The sequence below is a fragment of the Clavelina lepadiformis genome, chromosome 3 (assembly GCF_947623445.1).
Source record: "Clavelina lepadiformis chromosome 3, kaClaLepa1.1, whole genome shotgun sequence".
Classification (NCBI taxonomy): Eukaryota; Metazoa; Chordata; class Ascidiacea; order Aplousobranchia; family Clavelinidae; genus Clavelina; species Clavelina lepadiformis.
The window spans coordinates 1,449,249-1,466,290 of record NC_135242.1 but is presented as its reverse complement, the minus strand read 5'-3'; the positions used below and the strand labels follow the sequence as shown (position 1 = coordinate 1,466,290).

At 35.8% G+C, this 17,042-nt stretch overlaps 4 protein-coding genes across 4 annotated transcripts; 2 read left to right on the top strand and 2 right to left on the bottom strand.

The window, feature by feature from the left end:
• Positions 1-601: 601 nt before the first annotated feature.
• LOC143448954 (putative E3 ubiquitin-protein ligase RNF144A) lies at positions 602-7,203 on the top strand. Its single transcript, XM_076948924.1, has 11 exons — positions 602-1,028; positions 1,394-1,485; positions 2,678-2,782; positions 3,051-3,111; positions 3,677-3,801; positions 4,722-4,757; positions 4,861-4,937; positions 5,196-5,340; positions 5,570-5,659; positions 5,825-5,935; positions 6,122-7,203. The coding sequence occupies exons 1-11, from the start codon at positions 872-874 to the stop codon at positions 6,299-6,301; spliced, it is 1,179 nt and encodes a 392-aa protein (XP_076805039.1). The 5' UTR covers positions 602-871; the 3' UTR covers positions 6,302-7,203.
• Positions 7,204-7,427: 224 nt separating this feature from the next.
• On the bottom strand, positions 7,428-9,100 carry LOC143448953 (26S proteasome non-ATPase regulatory subunit 12-like). The gene has a single exon (XM_076948923.1). The coding sequence runs from the start codon at positions 8,962-8,964 to the stop codon at positions 7,606-7,608; it is 1,359 nt and encodes a 452-aa protein (XP_076805038.1). The 5' UTR covers positions 8,965-9,100; the 3' UTR covers positions 7,428-7,605.
• Positions 9,101-9,767: 667 nt separating this feature from the next.
• Positions 9,768-14,600, top strand: LOC143448971 (acyl-CoA-binding domain-containing protein 6-like). Its single transcript, XM_076948954.1, has 5 exons — positions 9,768-10,107; positions 10,557-10,667; positions 10,868-11,015; positions 11,817-11,937; positions 12,097-14,600. Exons 1-5 carry the CDS (start codon positions 9,920-9,922, stop codon positions 12,249-12,251), a joined length of 723 nt encoding a protein of 240 aa, XP_076805069.1. The 5' UTR covers positions 9,768-9,919; the 3' UTR covers positions 12,252-14,600.
• Positions 12,458-16,262, bottom strand: LOC143448970 (cytochrome P450 1B1-like). The gene is made up of 5 exons (XM_076948953.1): positions 14,210-16,262; positions 13,932-14,018; positions 13,771-13,847; positions 13,544-13,683; positions 12,458-13,449 (listed from the first exon to the last, which is right to left on the bottom strand). The coding sequence occupies exons 1-5, from the start codon at positions 14,819-14,821 to the stop codon at positions 12,845-12,847; spliced, it is 1,521 nt and encodes a 506-aa protein (XP_076805068.1). The 5' UTR covers positions 14,822-16,262; the 3' UTR covers positions 12,458-12,844.
• Between the last annotated feature and the right edge of the window lie 780 nt (positions 16,263-17,042).

Sequence of the window (17,042 nt, the reverse complement as noted above, 5' to 3'; positions counted from 1 at the left end):
GCGAACTGCAATTTTTAAGCTATCCTTTGTGCAAATTCTCATACACAAACTCACATACTTTTTATTTGGTCTTAAATTGTTCTGTATCTCACGAATTTAGAATTGCTCATAAGCACCACTGAACAAGATCTTGCAACGTTTATGCCTTGCCCATGGTCATCACAACATTGGAACATTATTGCGAGCCCACTATTACTGTGCCGTATTATTGCGAGCCCAGCGCCCAGCAAGCTTTTTTTTCATACTAGTTTACATTTTATTTTTTTAGAATTATTTTATTAGTTTTGTTAGTCATGTTAATATAAACATGGGTAATTTTATCTGCATGTAAGCTGCACATCAACCGTAAAACAGACTTGTAGTATCGGTACTCAATGCTGTTGTAAGTAAACTAATGATGCGTGACGTGATGCGCCAGTGACGCAGATGCTCAACCTGGTTTCAGCCTTATTGTTTGTGACGACTTATGGGAGCAACATTCTAATTTTATGACGTAGAGATGTTGAATTTTCTATGATAACCCTGGCTGTGTGTTTAAAAGAAATTTTCGTGAAAGTGTTATACGTAATTGAGGTTATCTGTTGTCAGTTTTACAGTATTAACCTTGTTTTAGTAGTTTATTTTGAAAAAAAATCAGCTTTTCAATCGAACATGTACCTAGTTTATAATATAGACTGATAGATGAACTAGGAGTAACCTACACTGGTGGGTTGTGCTGACAATACGATGATATGAGTTTCCCGAATCCCAGGAATGTAATCTGATCAATTTTTTAATTTTTGAATTTGATAGAAGATCCAAAAAACTTAATAAAACGAGTTATAGCTGGCCATGTTGTGTTGATAAACAGCCGTAACGCCGGCGACCTGTCATGTCATCTACTGAAGTAAGAAATGAAGTTGAGACAAACAGAAATGAATCTCAATTAAGTTCATCCTGTTCAAGTTTCTCAGACACTATGGATACGGACCCTCTTCGTAAAATTCCTTCAAAGGAATGCCTTAACACAGTAACTGCAAAAGTAGAAGGTAAGCCTGTTCATACACTTAGGGTGATTTCATTATAATGTGAATTTGTATTATAATATTTAATAAAATAATTAATTATAATGTGAACATTGGTTGGAACCACCCAATTTGCTTCAATGATTCCATTCAATTTTCTAACATGAATGGTCAACATTTGTCGGAAATCAGATTAACAGTTTTCTAGTTACGTTAGTTCTGTTTACATTATTGTTGAATGTGGTTCATGGCGTAAAATCTGTCGCATTGAGGTGTATCACGACCAAACTGGTCGGGTATGAAGGTGGGCATATCAAACGTTTTTACTGTAATAGCCTAATATTTGCGCCAACAAAACTTGGTGAAATATTTTGTATAAAATATTGTAGAGCCATTTACTTGCAAATTGTGTTTCGATGATTTTTTCCACCAAACTGACGTCTTTTCGATTTCATCTTGTGGGTGCCGCTTTTGCAAACAGGTTCGTTAACTTTTTCAAATATGTGTAAAAGTCAAAGTTTGTTAAATGTAAATTGTAGCGACCGGTTTAACCAATCAGTAACTTCAACGGCGGCCGGTAAGAGACAATTATACTGTATATAAAAGGTGTAAAAACTCCCTTGTCGAGGCACGCGACCATCTCTCGATGTAACCTCACACTTATGTCGATCACTTCTAATTTTGTTTCAAATTATTATTTTTTCATTGTCCTGTAAAAAGTGATAAGCTAAACACATTTTACTGTATACTGGTACGAAATGTTAATATACTTTAAAAGATAACTGTTTAATAATATTTTATGGTCCATGCAGTATACATGTACATATATAACTAAAGAAATAGTGGAGCTTTTAGAACAATTATATGGTTTACACACTTATTTTAAGTGGATAGTTTTTGACTAAAACTTGTATTTTTAATGTTTTTACGTTGCAGGCAACATCGAATAAGATGCAATAGGCCCAACTATGCTTTTTTTGTGGTTTAAGATCTCAGTAACTGTAAGATATAGTAAACCAAAATAAATCTTTTGTTGTATGAACTTCAAATATTGTAGTCAATGAATAGTGCAAAAGTGAACGCCCATTACATAAAGACAATACGAGTTAATCAGTTAAGACCAAAATACAGCTTAGACTGTTTGAAGTAATTGCCCCAATGGCAGGTTTATTACATTACTCAACCCAACACCAAACTTTTAAGGAACCCAACACCATCCTTTATTACTTTACAATGTCAGGGACACGTTTTTCGAGTTGCCAATAATAATTAGTGTTGATATATGATGACCTGTCAATTCCTGTACTCTGTCGATCATAATCATGATGAGTGATTTCATGCTTAATTTGTAAGTAACAAATGCTAGTAGCACTAAGTAGCCGCTTGCATATCCAGATAATCCGGACCAACTAAATGCTTTAAGTGTATTGAAATGCTTTGTTAAAGGCTTCAATCCGGAATTAATTTCATGTGCGTTTTCTCAGACATTTTCCATGGCCAGTAAAGCTATTTTGAAGTAATCAAAGTTATATAAGTAAAGCGGACTTAAGTTAACCAGCTTTAACTGTTTCATCTTAATTAGGGTAATTTATATTTTTGATGAACATTAAAGAACCTCATTGTCAGAGTAAAAAGTTCGTTGTTTATTATCATTGAATCATTTGTGCTTCCAGTGCATGCAAAGCTACGTTGAGGTTCTTATCCGAGATGGAGTTGTGTTGTCAATAACATGCCCGGATGCTGAGTGTTCAAAGGCAGGAGCTATCAGTAGTGATGAGGTAACAGTCGAAAATTTGAACTAATTTGTTATTTGCTGACTTATACAAATATCAATCAGTACAAATATGAAATATTCTATAAGTTGTATTATGGTTTCATTGATCATACATGCATAATGTACAGTATGAAGTTACGAATTGGTCATTGATATAATTATTGATATGATTGTTGATATTTATTTTGTATCAATCATCATAATATTAGTTACTCCAAGTGCATTCACTTGCTTGTTTTGTTCCTTGTTCAAACTGGTTTGTTTTTTTTTAGATCCAACAACTTGCCCAGCAAGAGACTTTTGAAAAATACAATAGATTAAAGTTTGAGCAAGGTTTGTCTTCTTAAGGAGTGCATCAAGCTTAATTGCTGTTGTCATAGCTCTGTTTACAATCTGAAACATAAATCATGAAATGTTGCCGGCTTGTTATTTTCAGCTGGTTTTCCTGGCCGGATATGCCAGTGATTTAGTCATTAAGTTTCATGTTTTTAGTCAAATGCCATGAATGAAAGGTTGGTGTTATATTTACCTGCGTGTCACGTCAGGTTGATTTCGTCGCTTTATGCGCACCTTACACAACACATGCTTTCAAACTGCATGCATTTAAGTTCATACGCAACGAAAGAAAAACCAAAATAATTATTGCTACATGTTCCTTATTATATTAATGTTCCTGCTCTCATGGTACTGAGTCATAATAGAAAGTTGACATAAGTTTTATAGCTGTTTGTGATAGTGAACGGAAATTGTTTCATTGCAGCTGATTTTTGCAAGGTACACCGTGATTATTCATTGTTATTTTATTTAAAATTTGTTCTTTCATGGAGCCCTAGTCCAGGCTTTTAGCCTTGTTAAACCTAAAAAATTATAGAAATCTATTTTTAATTTTTTCGTATAGAAGTTGCAATTGACCCACACAGAACGTTTTGTCCTCAAGTTGCTTGTTCAACGGTGTGTCACGTTTGCAGCAATTCATCCAACCATGACGTCTTGCCGGACCCTTTTTCAGTTTCGTGTCCAACTGTAAGTATTTTCCATCTGTGCCTCACTCACGGTGGAAATTTATATTTGTAACTAATATTGTATGACATGGATTGCCTAAATCTGTATTTTTAAACCTCTTTTGATGTAACCAAAATTTTAATTCCTCACAGTCTTAACCGTCCACACTGTTCAATCTCGTGTTAAACAACTGGTTTATAGTTATGTAACATGTGTGTCGTTTTTCCAAGTTTAACCCGAGCTAAAAAGAATAAGAAGCTAAAAAAGAAAAAAACCTGCTCGAATACTTTAAACAAGTTATAGATATAAAAGAAAAATCTCTGGTAATCCGTGGTTTTCAATTTTGAACCGCCGTCAATACTTGCCGTGATGTGGCTCAACTTTTTTGTGTCTGCACATGTGATTATAAGTTCAACGTTTGGAATATCAATTCATGAATCACACATTAGTTAAACTTTGCAGTATTTTTGGCAACTTCAGTCAAGGCTACGAGCCTACGTAATAAGGTGCATATGTTTTGTTAAGATCAGCTATTTGTTATGAAAACACAGCTTTCATTGTAATTGCATTATTCTGTTTCGCTATAAACTGTGGCCACAGCACGGCCTATAGTCGCACAATAAGAACAATGCTATTGTTTCAATTTTTACAGAATATGCTGTTGCTTGTTGCAATGAGAGGTTTTTGTATTGTTTTTTCAAATAATTTTTACCCATGTGTCATGATGTATATAGAGCAATTTTAATCTCATTTTGAATGACGGCAACCCATATGTTAATAACCACTAGTCTATTTGGAAGATTTTGCATAAATGTTTGGTATAACATATATGTTACAGTTTCATATTGTAAATTTTAGAGTACTGTAAAATAATGATATGATCATTTTTTTAGAGGTTAGTAAATAAAATATAAACACGATGTAATAATTTTTAATTTCAGTGCAAGCTGCAATTCTGTTACATTTGCAAAGCAGAGGTGAGCCACTCCTGCAAATCATTAAATAATTGTTTAAGGTCGTTACTTTGTGATTCGTATATATTTCAAATCCCAACTATGTCTACTTATTTTATCTGTGCAGTGGAAGACCGGCCATGCGTGTAATAATTTCTCTCACAATCTCGGCAGCGAGTTCCAACGATTGCAGGCTCGTGCCGGGTAATACAAGATCCTGACGCCTGAAGTTCTGTTTTTAGCTGAAAATTATTTCAGTATCTTAATTTTCATACTTTGGGATAGTCAGGATAATCCCCTTTTGCATAAGTTACCGTAAAATAATTTATTTATCATATTATTTAGTTTTATATACATACATGTACTATAGTATATTAGTATTGTTTATAATATTATTTAATAACTTATACATGTACAGTATTTATTGTAATTTTCGCAATTTAACTAGATGATGATGTTTAGTTTAAAGCTGAGTGACGAAATGGATGCCATGATTAAACGATGCCCCGTCTGTACAATCCTGATTGAAAAGGACAGAGGTTGTGCTCAAATGATTTGTAAGAATTGTAGCCATGTCTTTTGCTGGTACTGTCTTAAACTACTCGATGTGAGTAATAGTTTTGAATATTTTTAAAACAGTTGTGCCCAAAGTTTTTGGTTAGTTTTAGGTCTGGTAAAGGTAGGTCCGTTGTCAACGGCCACATTTTGACCCTTCTGTTTCGGGAAAAGCTTTAGCTTATATTGAATTGCTCTGTTGAGTTTAAATATTTCTATGAGAATTTGACTTAAAATAGTAGGTGACTTGTTAGATAACAATTTGCTCAACTTTTTTGCAGAATGATTTTTTACTGCGTCATTATGACAAAGGACCGTGTCGAAATATGCTAGGTCACAGCCGGGCTCAAGTGTTCAGACACCGCATTGGGGTTCGTAAGATTTCTATTATTTAAGTTTTATTTTATCTATTTAAGTTTTCTATTATGTTCAGTTAAGATGGCTGAAATTCAGCCTCCTTCATCTACAATTCTACATTATCGCAATCCTGGAAATTTCTTGTATTTGAATACAGAAAAGTGTAAATTGTGTTGCAGGTTGTCGGTTTATTTGCCGCATTTTCTTTGCTTCTCGTCGTAGCCTCCCCTGTTCTGCTGCTCGCGGCGCCCATAGTTTTGTGCTGTAAATGCAAGGAATGTTGCCAGCAGGTATCAAATAATGAAGCAAAGTTAATTTTTGACTTAAAACTACTGCATAACATATTCTTCCTCATATCAGCCAACAAACTGCACTGTATGCAGTACCCTGCATATTGATCTGATTAAACCTCCAAATTTTAACCAACAGAATTACCCTAGATATGTAAACTGATTGATATGTTGTCTGAAATACAGGCGATAAACCAAGCCAACCAGCACAGGGACTCGGTGGAAATTGCTCGGCGGACAGATCAACAAGAAAACTTTAACCGATCCGATCATCGATTGGAAGAAGTAACCATCAATTTAGGGTCAAGTTCAAAACCACAATTGACCCAAACAGAAGAAAAATCTTCCAATCAATCAGCTGTATGATATTAGGAAAATTTCAAGCATTCAAATTCGTTTGTATTTCCAAAACGTGGTACTTAATATGTTGTATATTTCTAACGGTACTGAGTTTCGCAACCAACTGATAGACAATGTATATTGTCTTGACTATGCTACACGTACGTCAACTTATAATTTACTGTCTAATTCCGCACTTTCTAACTAAAATCATGCTGCATAAAAACAATTTATTGTTGCTTTGCAACTTGAACATTAGAATCGAAGTGCAGGAAGTTTTTTTCTTTTTTGTATACCTGTGCGTGACATGCTTTTGTGATTGGTTGTCGGCACATGCTTTTTTGAGTGTTGTTTTCATACATTTGTGAATCAGTATTGCCTTATTCTTTTCTATCTTAGTTTTGAGAAGGTTTACTCAATAGTCAATGCTTTGCTTGATTAAGATGCCATGAATTACAGTCAAATTTTCGTGCTTTTATAGCATAAAGTTGATACCGTACTACTCCTTGTTTCATTAATCTAAACCTCTTTGCATTAGACGTCTCCTATCTGCAGCTGTGTCATTCTTACAGCAGATTTGATAGGTTTATAATGATCCCAGTTTGAAACAAATATAATACCTTAACTATCTTGCAGTTACAAGCATCTTGTTTTTTTTATAGATTTACAGTATGGCAGTTAACTATGCTGTTTAAGTTCTTTGTATATGTTTACCGTACAAGCGTGCCAATCTATATTTCCCTATCTTTCATTCGATGTACCGTTAGAAGCATGTCACTACTTGATTATTACGGGTATTTTGACAAGGCATCGAAACTTTTACGTCTTAATATACAATATTTGACGTACCACTGCCCTGATTATTTTGCACCAAATGTAACATGTCGAGAAAATGAGAATTGTTCGAAATATAAAAGCTTTAAATTTGATGTAGGCTGCGTCTATCTATTTACGCTTCGAACGATAGAAGCTAAAATTAGCCCAACTCTGTTCTGTTTGTTGTCTTATTTTCAAAATCTGTCTCTGCTTACCTTAAATGATGTGCACTTGCCTTGTTATGAATATAAGCAAACCTGCAATTAATTTGTTGGTGTTGTGAAGATAATTTTCTAAAATCCGTAATTTTTTTAAATTCAATCAAGGTTGACGATAATAATCTGTTACAGATGTAATTGCTTAAGATATGTGTCATACGTTACGACAAAAACCAAAACATGTATTGAGACTAGTAATATAGAGAAAGTTAAACACAAAACATCGTAGCTAGCTTGGTCTGTAATTATTTCCGATCACTGCAATCTGTTAGAAGCTTAGCATTGAACAAAGTATTTTCACTTAAGTGAGTGTATCATCTCTTCTTTAGCTATCAAGTGAGTTGCTTTGTTGACCGAACCCATTAACTTGTTGAGGGAGTTTGACCATTCATTCAGAACTTCACTTGGTTCACGAGGTCGTGCGAAGCTGATGATTCCACTTAATCGATCGATTTTGGCAAAAACAGTCTTGTTGACGACAAGTTTTGCAAGGTACTCTTCTGCTTCCTCGACACAAAGATTCAACAGATTGGCCATTCTCTTGGATGTGATGCGAGTGTAATATTTTGCCATGACACGGATGTTGTGCTCCACGACCCTGTTGGCAAAATCCTTCCATCTCTTTTCCCCTTCCTCTGTATGAAGGAATGCATCTGTGCATGGACTTCCTTGTTCTCCTTCACGAAGCTCATGCTCGTACAACTCAAGGAACTTATGCAGCTGGATTAGCTCCTGACGAACAAAACATCCCAGTAGCTCTTTATATTTTGGGATGTCTTCCAACTTCTTTTCCTCTTGTATCCTGGCCAACATATCGGATTGCTCGTTGTCATATGGGGAGAGGACAACAAACAGAACAACACTTTTCAGAGCTTGCTGCCATTTCATTTTGTCACTTTGGGTTAATGGTGTGTCATAGACGGCTCTAAAGTGCTTGCACGTGTGCAAGTACGAGTTTTCAGCCAAGTCCAGTTCAATCATCATTTGATAAAATCTTAACTTGAGTTTTTGAACTTCTTCATCCACATTTTCAAAAAATCTTGTGCTGATTTTCTTGCTGATTATCTGAACACGAATGTAATCCTTCTTTGCCAGGCAAAGTCTCATCTGCTCAAGAATGAATTCAATTTTCTCCTTGCGCTCCATGCTACCAAATGTTTCAACTTGCAATTCTTGCAATATGTTTGCAGCTTCAGAAATATCACCGCCGTCTTCTTTTATTTTAGCCAATGTTCTTGTCAACCTGGCTCGCTCAATTTCAACATAAATTTTTCCCTCGGTTGCAGTCCGAAGTGTGTTAATTAACTTTAATTTTGTTTCTAAATTTGGTGTTTTTTCTACAAAGGTGCAGCATTCTTGCACCATTTTAGCAATAGCCTGTTTGAGCTGACTTCGTTTCTTCACAAAAACTGTAATATTGTCATTTAAGGTATCCCAATCTTTTGCATCGAAGCACAGACGAACTGCAGAAACCATCACTTTGCCGTTAGACACCATATCACAGGCGATTCTGGTTTGTTTTTCCAGTGAGTGCAACTTTTCAAGAGCTTCAGAAAGATTTCCATTTTGGACCAACTTTTCACAGTCCGGTATGGTTCTATCTACAGTATCACTGTAATCTATTTCCATTTTCTCAATCTTGCCATCGCCCGACATTGTTTTTCTTAATTATTCTTTAACGAACGAACAAAATCGACGTGTGAGTTTCCGGTAATAAACAACCTAACTTTCCTGTGAGGCTTTGCCGTTAACTTGCCCACCGCTGATCGCAAATAAAAAGAACATGGACTTTAAGTAAGATGTCTATAGCCATGACGCTTCAATTTTCAACAAGATTAAATCATATTACCTAAAAGCTAGTAATCTGCTTTAATTTTAGGTTAAATATCCTAAAAATAATGGGTTTTAGAATACAAACAGGAAGAGACAAAAAGCACTTAAACTAAAATAAAAAATCTTCTCCATACTCAAAGTATCATTTTTATTGCAATATGTTTCGAACAACTTAACTTGCCCATAAACCTACGTTAATGAATTTTGTATTTGCATAGTATCTACAAAAGACATGTACAAGTGCAACGCGACAACCATCATACTCGGCATGTTGAGTGGAATAGTATTATAAAAACAAAATATTTTTCATATGTAGAGCATACAAGCCAATTTTTTCGCCATATTAGTATTGGTTTTATCAAGTCATGTAAAAATGTTTGCAGTGTGCTCCGAAAAAGCTTACGGTCAAGCCCCTGCTATGCCATGGTGTGTTCATTCACTAATTTGGACTTGTGTGCTGTTTGCTCCATATGTTCTTCGTGTGACTTAGACTATATGTTCCAACTTGACATGGACATAATGTACACATAAAATACACAGATTATGTAGTCGAGTAGTAGATCGCGCAAAGGCTTAAATTAAAATAACCGCATGTCGTATCCACTCAACCGTATCCATAAACAAGCCAATAACTTCCAGCAAACTCAATCTTGTGCTGATTGTTCATGGCAAACGCGAATCGAGCAAATTGCGAGAGCTAGCCGAAATACTGCAGCTCAAGGAACGTTTTTTTGTGATTGGAGGAATTGCATGATTCATTGGTCAGCTCTGTTGTAGCATGGCAGATGACCTTGGTAGATATTTTGATGCGGCCGCGGCACATTTGCAGAGTATAATAGACAAGATTCCAGAGTCTTCACGTGAAGGCGATTTGCTTTACCTGTACGCCAGATACAAACAAGCTACTACTGGTGCTTGTAACGTATCAAAACCAAGCTTGTTGAATTATTCTGCCAGAAAGAAGTGGTAAGTTGATGACCTCCTTTATTGTAAACTTCATTCAATACTTGTTTTTTATTTTTGTACACTAGGCCTGTTTCCGACTGAAAAGTACGCCAGTTTTTGACGAGAAATCGTGTGTTTAAGGCCGCAAATTTTACTTCAGTTACTTGTTACAATTTGGCGTTCAAACATCTAGTTTGTCTTTGTTTATTTTTTGTTAATCGATGTGAAGATATAAAAGTTTGGCGTGTACATTGATGAATCAGGTCTAGTATACAAGTGTACAACCAGATAACGTCACAATTTGAGTAGCTGAAGTCTAGTATACTAAGGCATCCAGTGGTTATGCATGTGTATACTAGACCCAATGAATCTCATGCGTGTTGGTGCCACACTTTCCACTATAGAGCCTATTCAGAACTATTATTTTGATATAACCTGCGTTTTTGCAAATGTTAAAGTTTTTTTTTCAGGATGAGTTGGAATGGACTGGGTGACATGATTTGTGATGTGGCAAAGACAGAGTATGTGTCCAAGATGCGTGAACTTGATCCTTCATGGAACCCCACGTCAAACGAGACAAGGTTGACCATTGGTTAGTTTTTAAATGTGTTTTATCCACCATGCTGTTAACATAGTATTCCCTGAACACAATGGATTGTGTAATGTCTCTAAGTTTTGTGGTGCATTCATAAATAACTTGCATCCTCAGGTGTGACATTTTATGTATGTCTGTATGTTACATATATTGTGTACAATTTTCAAGTTTTCAAACTACTTATAGGTCTGGCATGGGAGTCAGCGTAAGTGTCATGAAGCACGATCAGGAGAAAATCAGTGATGACGATAAAAACATCTTTGACTGGTGTCGAGAAGGTTCGTTAAAGAAAGTCGCGGCTCTTCTGCCAGATGAGACTCCTTTAGATGATGAGGTAAGATGCAAAGAAGCTTCAATTTTTCAGCAACATTTATAAAATGCTGTTGCCTCTTGCAACTGGAACAAAAGATCAAAAATGTTCAAAAAAGATCAAAATTATTCAGCTCCTCATTAATTCGCTGAGTTGACCAATTAAATCAGTTCGATATATCCAAAGTTGGTGTATAAAAGTTATATTACCATTTTTAAAAACATTTTGCCAGAAACTCTAAGTTGCTTTGAATTGAGTAGAGTTGGGTTAAAGCGGCGTCAAACACCAACAAATGCGATAAAATCTTTGTTTGTTTTAATAAACAGTGAATTTACTAAAAGACTGATTATTCGAAAAATCCTCCATAGGGCTCTCTGAAATTTTGCATGTTAATTTAGTATGCTTTGAACTACCACTCCATAAAATGCCATCAAAAAACCATGATTCAAACTGTTTAGAGACGCAAAATAAACACAAGAACTTTTGGTCTAAAAAACCCAATTTTAGCTACTTTCATGCTAATTTTTAGCATAATTCTGCATGCGATCTGGGACATTAAAGCTAGGATAAACCAGGCCAACCCAGGCTAGAAAACAACTCCAACCATGCTGCATTCTGATTGATCTAAACATGTTTTTTTAAAGCCCTACGTAGGAGTACAACAAATACATAGAGATCTTAGTTTTAGGTGTTTGACGCTTCCTTAATTAGATTCCATGGCGCTTTATATTTCAATAAACTTTCAAAATGTACTTGCAGTATAAAGCATAAGTAGTGATTGTCCTCATGTTATAAAGTATTGCTATAAAAATTTGTATCTTGTAGAATCGAACGCTTCTTCACTGGGCGTGTGACAGAGGTCATATAGAGATAGTCCGACATTTAATTGAGCTTGGCCATGACGTTAATTGTCAGGATTATGATAAATCGACGCCATTGCATTACGGTAAGGTTGGTTAGTGATGATAGAAATAACTCAGAAACTGTATAAAATGATTTAATTGTGTAAGTTTATGTTGTTCACAGTTGATGGTTTGTTCGAGTAAGGTTAATAATGCAATGCAAGTTTAAATAGAAATCTTAACTGATGAAATCACTTTGTTAGCATCATCATGTGATCATCCGGACATTATCAGGCTGCTCTTACTCAACAATGCTGATGCCAGTCTTGCAGACGAAGATGGAGAAATGCCAATACACTGCAGTGCATCGGACAGTATTCGTAAAATCTTTGGTAATTTTACAAAAGACAAAATCTGAATCCTTTGCCATTTCAAACTGAGACCAGAAGGTATCTATAGAAAGAGGACTTTCCAGTTTCAATTGTGCACAGTATGGCTGTTTTTGGTCGAGCAAAACAATGTAAGAGGTTTGAGGCACAAACGGTTTCTTCATAAAAATAACCTGTGTTGTTAAAATACTCCACTCTGTGGCTGTCAGTTGGATACAAATTGCGACGAATATGCTCGCAGGTGAAGGTGTTTATTTCAAAATATGTACATGTTTTAACACAAGATAATTAAGCGAGTCGTATCTTGGGAACCCATTTTATAAGAGCTCCTAAATCAAACAGACGGTTGTTGATAAAAGTACAAGCTTTCATAACATGTAGTTGGGGTGTTGAATTGTTCGACACGATAAACCACAGCTGTCAGGTGCTTGGAGAGTTGAAATAAGCTTTTCTCAAAAAAAACCTTTATAAATGTCAATCAATCATTGCGAGAGATCGTGCAATGTTAGTAGAAAAGACCACCCAAGCCGCTGAAAATTTATATGTAAAAATAACATTTAAGCGGGCTACCGTAATTGAAGTAGTTGTGAACGCACAATTTATGCCGGTAAACCTCCCAATATTATTGAACTTCTAAAGTATTCAAACGAAGCTTCAATCTGAGGCAACTTGGACGTAAGGTCAGTCCAGATATTGCAGCAAGCGATGGAGGATGTGATGGATCTGGCATCAACTCGCATGTCTGAGCTAGGATGGCTGTTGCCAGGAAGAGCCAACCTTTAGCATGGTCAAGTCCAGGACATTTTCTCAAACCCATCGAGAATATCAAATATTTATCAACTGCCTCGCTATTCATTGTCAGTTTTCCAGATTCATCCTTGCAAAGAAATCTCATCGGATCAAATTTTTCCGGATCTGGCCAGATATTCGGATCTCGATTGACTGAGTATTGATTGATGAAGACCATGTTGCCTTCAGGAATGTGGTAACCACACAGTGTAGTATCTTCAAGTGTTGCATGAGGAATGGCGCTTGGAATAAAAGATGAATGTCGAAACGTTTCATGGATGACTGCATCGATGTAAGGCAACTTCGGACGATCGAAGAGGGTGGGAAGACGATCTCCTATCGCTTCCTTGATGTCACTTTTCATCCTCTTCATCACATTAGGGTAAAGAAGCAGATAATTAACAACCCAACTGAAAGCAGTTGGGGTAGTGTCTTGTCCTTCACAATATAACATTTGTCAATGCAAAATTGTTAAATTTGATCCTCAGATTAAATATTACTGACAAATCGTAGAATTAAACTTTATTTTCACCTGCTCCAAATATTTCCGTACAAAAAGTAGCAATATGTTCCTTTAATTTTGGGGTAACGCTTCCATTTACTTTTGACATCATAGAAGTTACCACGTTTGTAGGCTCCGTAAAATCCTGTGTGCTCGAAAGCAATTCAACTCTGAATTTGAAATTAAGATGTCTATTGTGTTATTAACATGAAATAAAGGCTTGCAGGTCTACTTGTTATGGCAAACTTTCAATTTACCGTTGATAAATCCAATTATACTGACTTGCCATTGCTTCCTTGTAGGTTTTCAATATTTCCCGAAATTTTGGAAAAACCTGAAAAATATTAAGCTACTGAAATGGAAATTTAACGTAAATCACAAAGGTGTTACTTTTGTTTGAAGGTAGCCCAGACCTTACCGTGATCCAAGGCATGGTGTCAATCATTGCTCCTGCCGAAATTACAGCACCAAAAACTTTCAATATTCGAACGAGTTCACAGAATTCCTTCAAAAAAGCATAGAGTTAAAAAGAAATAGGATTAAATAATGAGCTGTTTGAAGTCCATCTAATTTGGCCAACTCATTTTGCTTGTTAGTTTGGATTGGAATTGAAAGCTGAAATTATTCATTCTAATTTGACAGGTATCACGAATGGTTATAACAACTGTATTACCGTGAGTCACATTTTTGTCTAACCTCGTCATCATAGTCGTATCTCTTGCCAAAGCAAATTGTGCACATGGTGTTTGCCCCCGCCTTGCGTATTGTGTCTTCTGGATTGAAGAAATTGATCTTAGATTCCACTTCAAGTTTTTTTAACATAGACAAGACGTCATCAGTGATGAACTCATTTGTCTTCTTGCGTACGGTCGTAGATGTTGATAGATTGTGAAGATGGCGTGTCATCTCTAGCTTGTTTTGCTTCCATAAATCTCCTTGTGTGGTGACGTCATTAAACGTGTTGCTGTTTCCATTATTTACGTACTTGTATGTGTAGAATTTCGTCCGGCCACCAAATGTTTGACGCTGTTTGACTAAAGCTTCTTTGACGGTTTTAAGATCGCACAATACAATTGCATTCACGCTTCCCAGCTTGATTCTATAGATTGGACCGTATTTCTTGGCCAACTCATGAAAAGTCTTGTGCGGTTCTGAACCCAAGATTGGAGCATTTCCTATAACTGGCCAAGGAAATAAGCCTGGTGGAAACCGCTTGCCACTCGTGGAAAACCAGTTGTTGTACGCCATAAACAGAACGACTACAGTAGCAAAGAAAGCAAGCACTTCGAATAATGAGGGAATCTCCATTTAAAGTCAATCTTATAATTAAAACAATTTTGCTATAAATATCAGCACCATGCTGAAACAGGCGAGAAAGCATTATTTGAGAAATGTAATTTATTGACGCAAAATTTAAAAAAGTTGTTTTTTCACCGTAAATAGAACACGGAGCCAACTATGGACAAAGCGGGTAGGTTAGGAAAACTGGTATTGAAAAAGTTACTTTGAGTTATTTAGGGTTTAACTAGAGTTAGATTTTGGTTAGAAGCTAGATTTAGATCAAGTTAGGTTTATTTTATGTGATAAAATTTAAGTTAAGTCAACATGAAACTGTGAAAAATAGCTTTGAACATAAGTTTTTTTACTGTGTAATAGTAAAAAACCAATTGAAAAGTTCATATTTAATTAAAATTTATTGCGGGCTTTCCGCTCTATCTCGTCACTTTGTTTATCTAGAAATCGCTAAAAATTATAAGGGAGTGACGTCACACTGCGCACGTTTTGGCCTGCAGTAACCCGTACTAATATGAGCTATCGTTATTTCTTTGAGCGGTTCGCACGAATATTAATGTGTATGTGGCATTGAAGTACACAAATATTCCAGTCGGAAATTTTCAACTAGCACCGCCACCTATCGCTAGTTTATAGGACATTGGACTAGCACAGATAACTTAAACATTTCAAATTGCGTAAGCTAAGATACATGATTTTTTATAAACATATCCAACCTGAATTTACGCGAAAATCTAAGCATAATAGCCAAGCCATGTTTATTCACACCCGCACTCATAAGATTCCAGTTCCTATCAAATTGTGAAATAAATGTCCAACTTCAAGAATTCATCTATGTCTATTTTAGAATAGTGTCATCATTAAAACCGTTAGACCTATGTCAATTTCAGCTCTCACTATAAAAAAAAATGACACAGAAACCTTACCTTACATTGAACCTACCTGAGATAGAGCGCTAACCAGCCGAACATGTTTTCCAACAAACTAGACCGCAACCAATCATATTAACAAAACTCGCTTGCATTTATTTTAAGTCATTTAAGCCTGCAAAAAAACTTGTAACATATGCAGCTAAACCGATACCTACTAATACGCTGCTGAGCGCTAATTGTTGGTGTCCACCTCTTAATCTTCTTCTTCAACCATCTGACTTCAAGAGTCAAGCCCCGGAGCGGTGGACGGCTTCAACCAACGTTTTTCGTTGTGCCTTGCTTCATTGTGACAGCATAATCATAGTTCTGCTGATAATCTTATTGTGGCGTTGCGCAAGTCGCCTTAGTTTAAGTAGAGCGCAGAAATGTACTGAGTGCTTGATATCAATTTAAACGTGATGTACAGTATATATTAAAGCAACAGGTTTATTTTACATGGCCGGCGGGCACTTTACTCCATATCGTGCAGTAATTCATTGGCGTTCTGGCTTAGACGGAATCCTGTAAGAATCATACACTCTGTGCGTGCGTGTGTGCGCGTTCATCCGTTAACAAACCAGGAGTTTTCAAATCGTTGTACAAGAAAAAGTTTCTCCAATGACGCTTCGCCCATTTCTCGGAATATAAATTGAGTTGAGATTAGGATAAGTTTGAGCCCACATATTAAGTAAAACTATCCGCGAACAAACTGTAAGGATACCAAAAAAGATGGATTAACTAACTTCAATTAAACTATTCGGTGAACGTCGTCAAATTGCAGCCAGCAGCAAAGTAATTTTTGTCCTGCCATTATTTCCATGATTTACAGCAAGACTTGACGTAACGATGACATTATTATCAACAGAGATAATTGCTTGCACTGTTTACATCGATCTGCGTTTTATATAATTACCAGAAATAATTACTTTGGATGTCATCCTATTATGTACGCATGTGTTAAAGTATGTGGAAATACAAGCCGACAGCGCAAATAAATCATAAAGAAATTAAAAAAATATTTATATTGTTAAAATAAAAAGTCTTTCTTAGATTCTTCTTGGGTTAATGCTGAAAGAGAAAGAAAGTTGAAGACAGCTACGATGGAGTCGAACGGTGAACTGCAGAGCCATCGAAGCGTGACGAACGATCACTTTATTTGGTTTTCTAAGATCATTTGCTATATCAACACCGGCCGTAGATGAGTATAAACAAATTTGATTTGTATTATGGATAAACTTATAGCCGAAATATATAGAAAAAACGCTAAATATCAAAGCAGTATAAAACGCTTAAAAATATTTTGCATTGTTTATCTTTATTTAAGT

Coding starts and splice junctions, on each gene's coding strand:
- LOC143448954 (XM_076948924.1), top strand. CDS start 872: ATGTCATCTACTGAAGTAAGAAATGAAGTTGAGACAAACAGAAATGAA. Junction 5,660..5,824: donor TGTTCAGACACCGCATTGGG/GTTCGTAAGATT, acceptor ATTGTGTTGCAG/GTTGTCGGTTTATTTGCCGC. Junction 5,936..6,121: donor GCAAGGAATGTTGCCAGCAG/GTATCAAATAAT, acceptor TCTGAAATACAG/GCGATAAACCAAGCCAACCA.
- LOC143448953 (XM_076948923.1), bottom strand. CDS start 8,964: ATGTCGGGCGATGGCAAGATTGAGAAAATGGAAATAGATTACAGTGAT.
- LOC143448971 (XM_076948954.1), top strand. CDS start 9,920: ATGGCAGATGACCTTGGTAGATATTTTGATGCGGCCGCGGCACATTTG. Junction 11,016..11,816: donor AGACTCCTTTAGATGATGAG/GTAAGATGCAAA, acceptor TGTATCTTGTAG/AATCGAACGCTTCTTCACTG. Junction 11,938..12,096: donor ATCGACGCCATTGCATTACG/GTAAGGTTGGTT, acceptor TCACTTTGTTAG/CATCATCATGTGATCATCCG.
- LOC143448970 (XM_076948953.1), bottom strand. CDS start 14,821: ATGGAGATTCCCTCATTATTCGAAGTGCTTGCTTTCTTTGCTACTGTA. Junction 13,684..13,770: donor TATAATTGGATTTATCAACG/GTAAATTGAAAG, acceptor TTTCAAATTCAG/AGTTGAATTGCTTTCGAGCA. Junction 13,450..13,543: donor TACGGAAATATTTGGAGCAG/GTGAAAATAAAG, acceptor TATATTGTGAAG/GACAAGACACTACCCCAACT.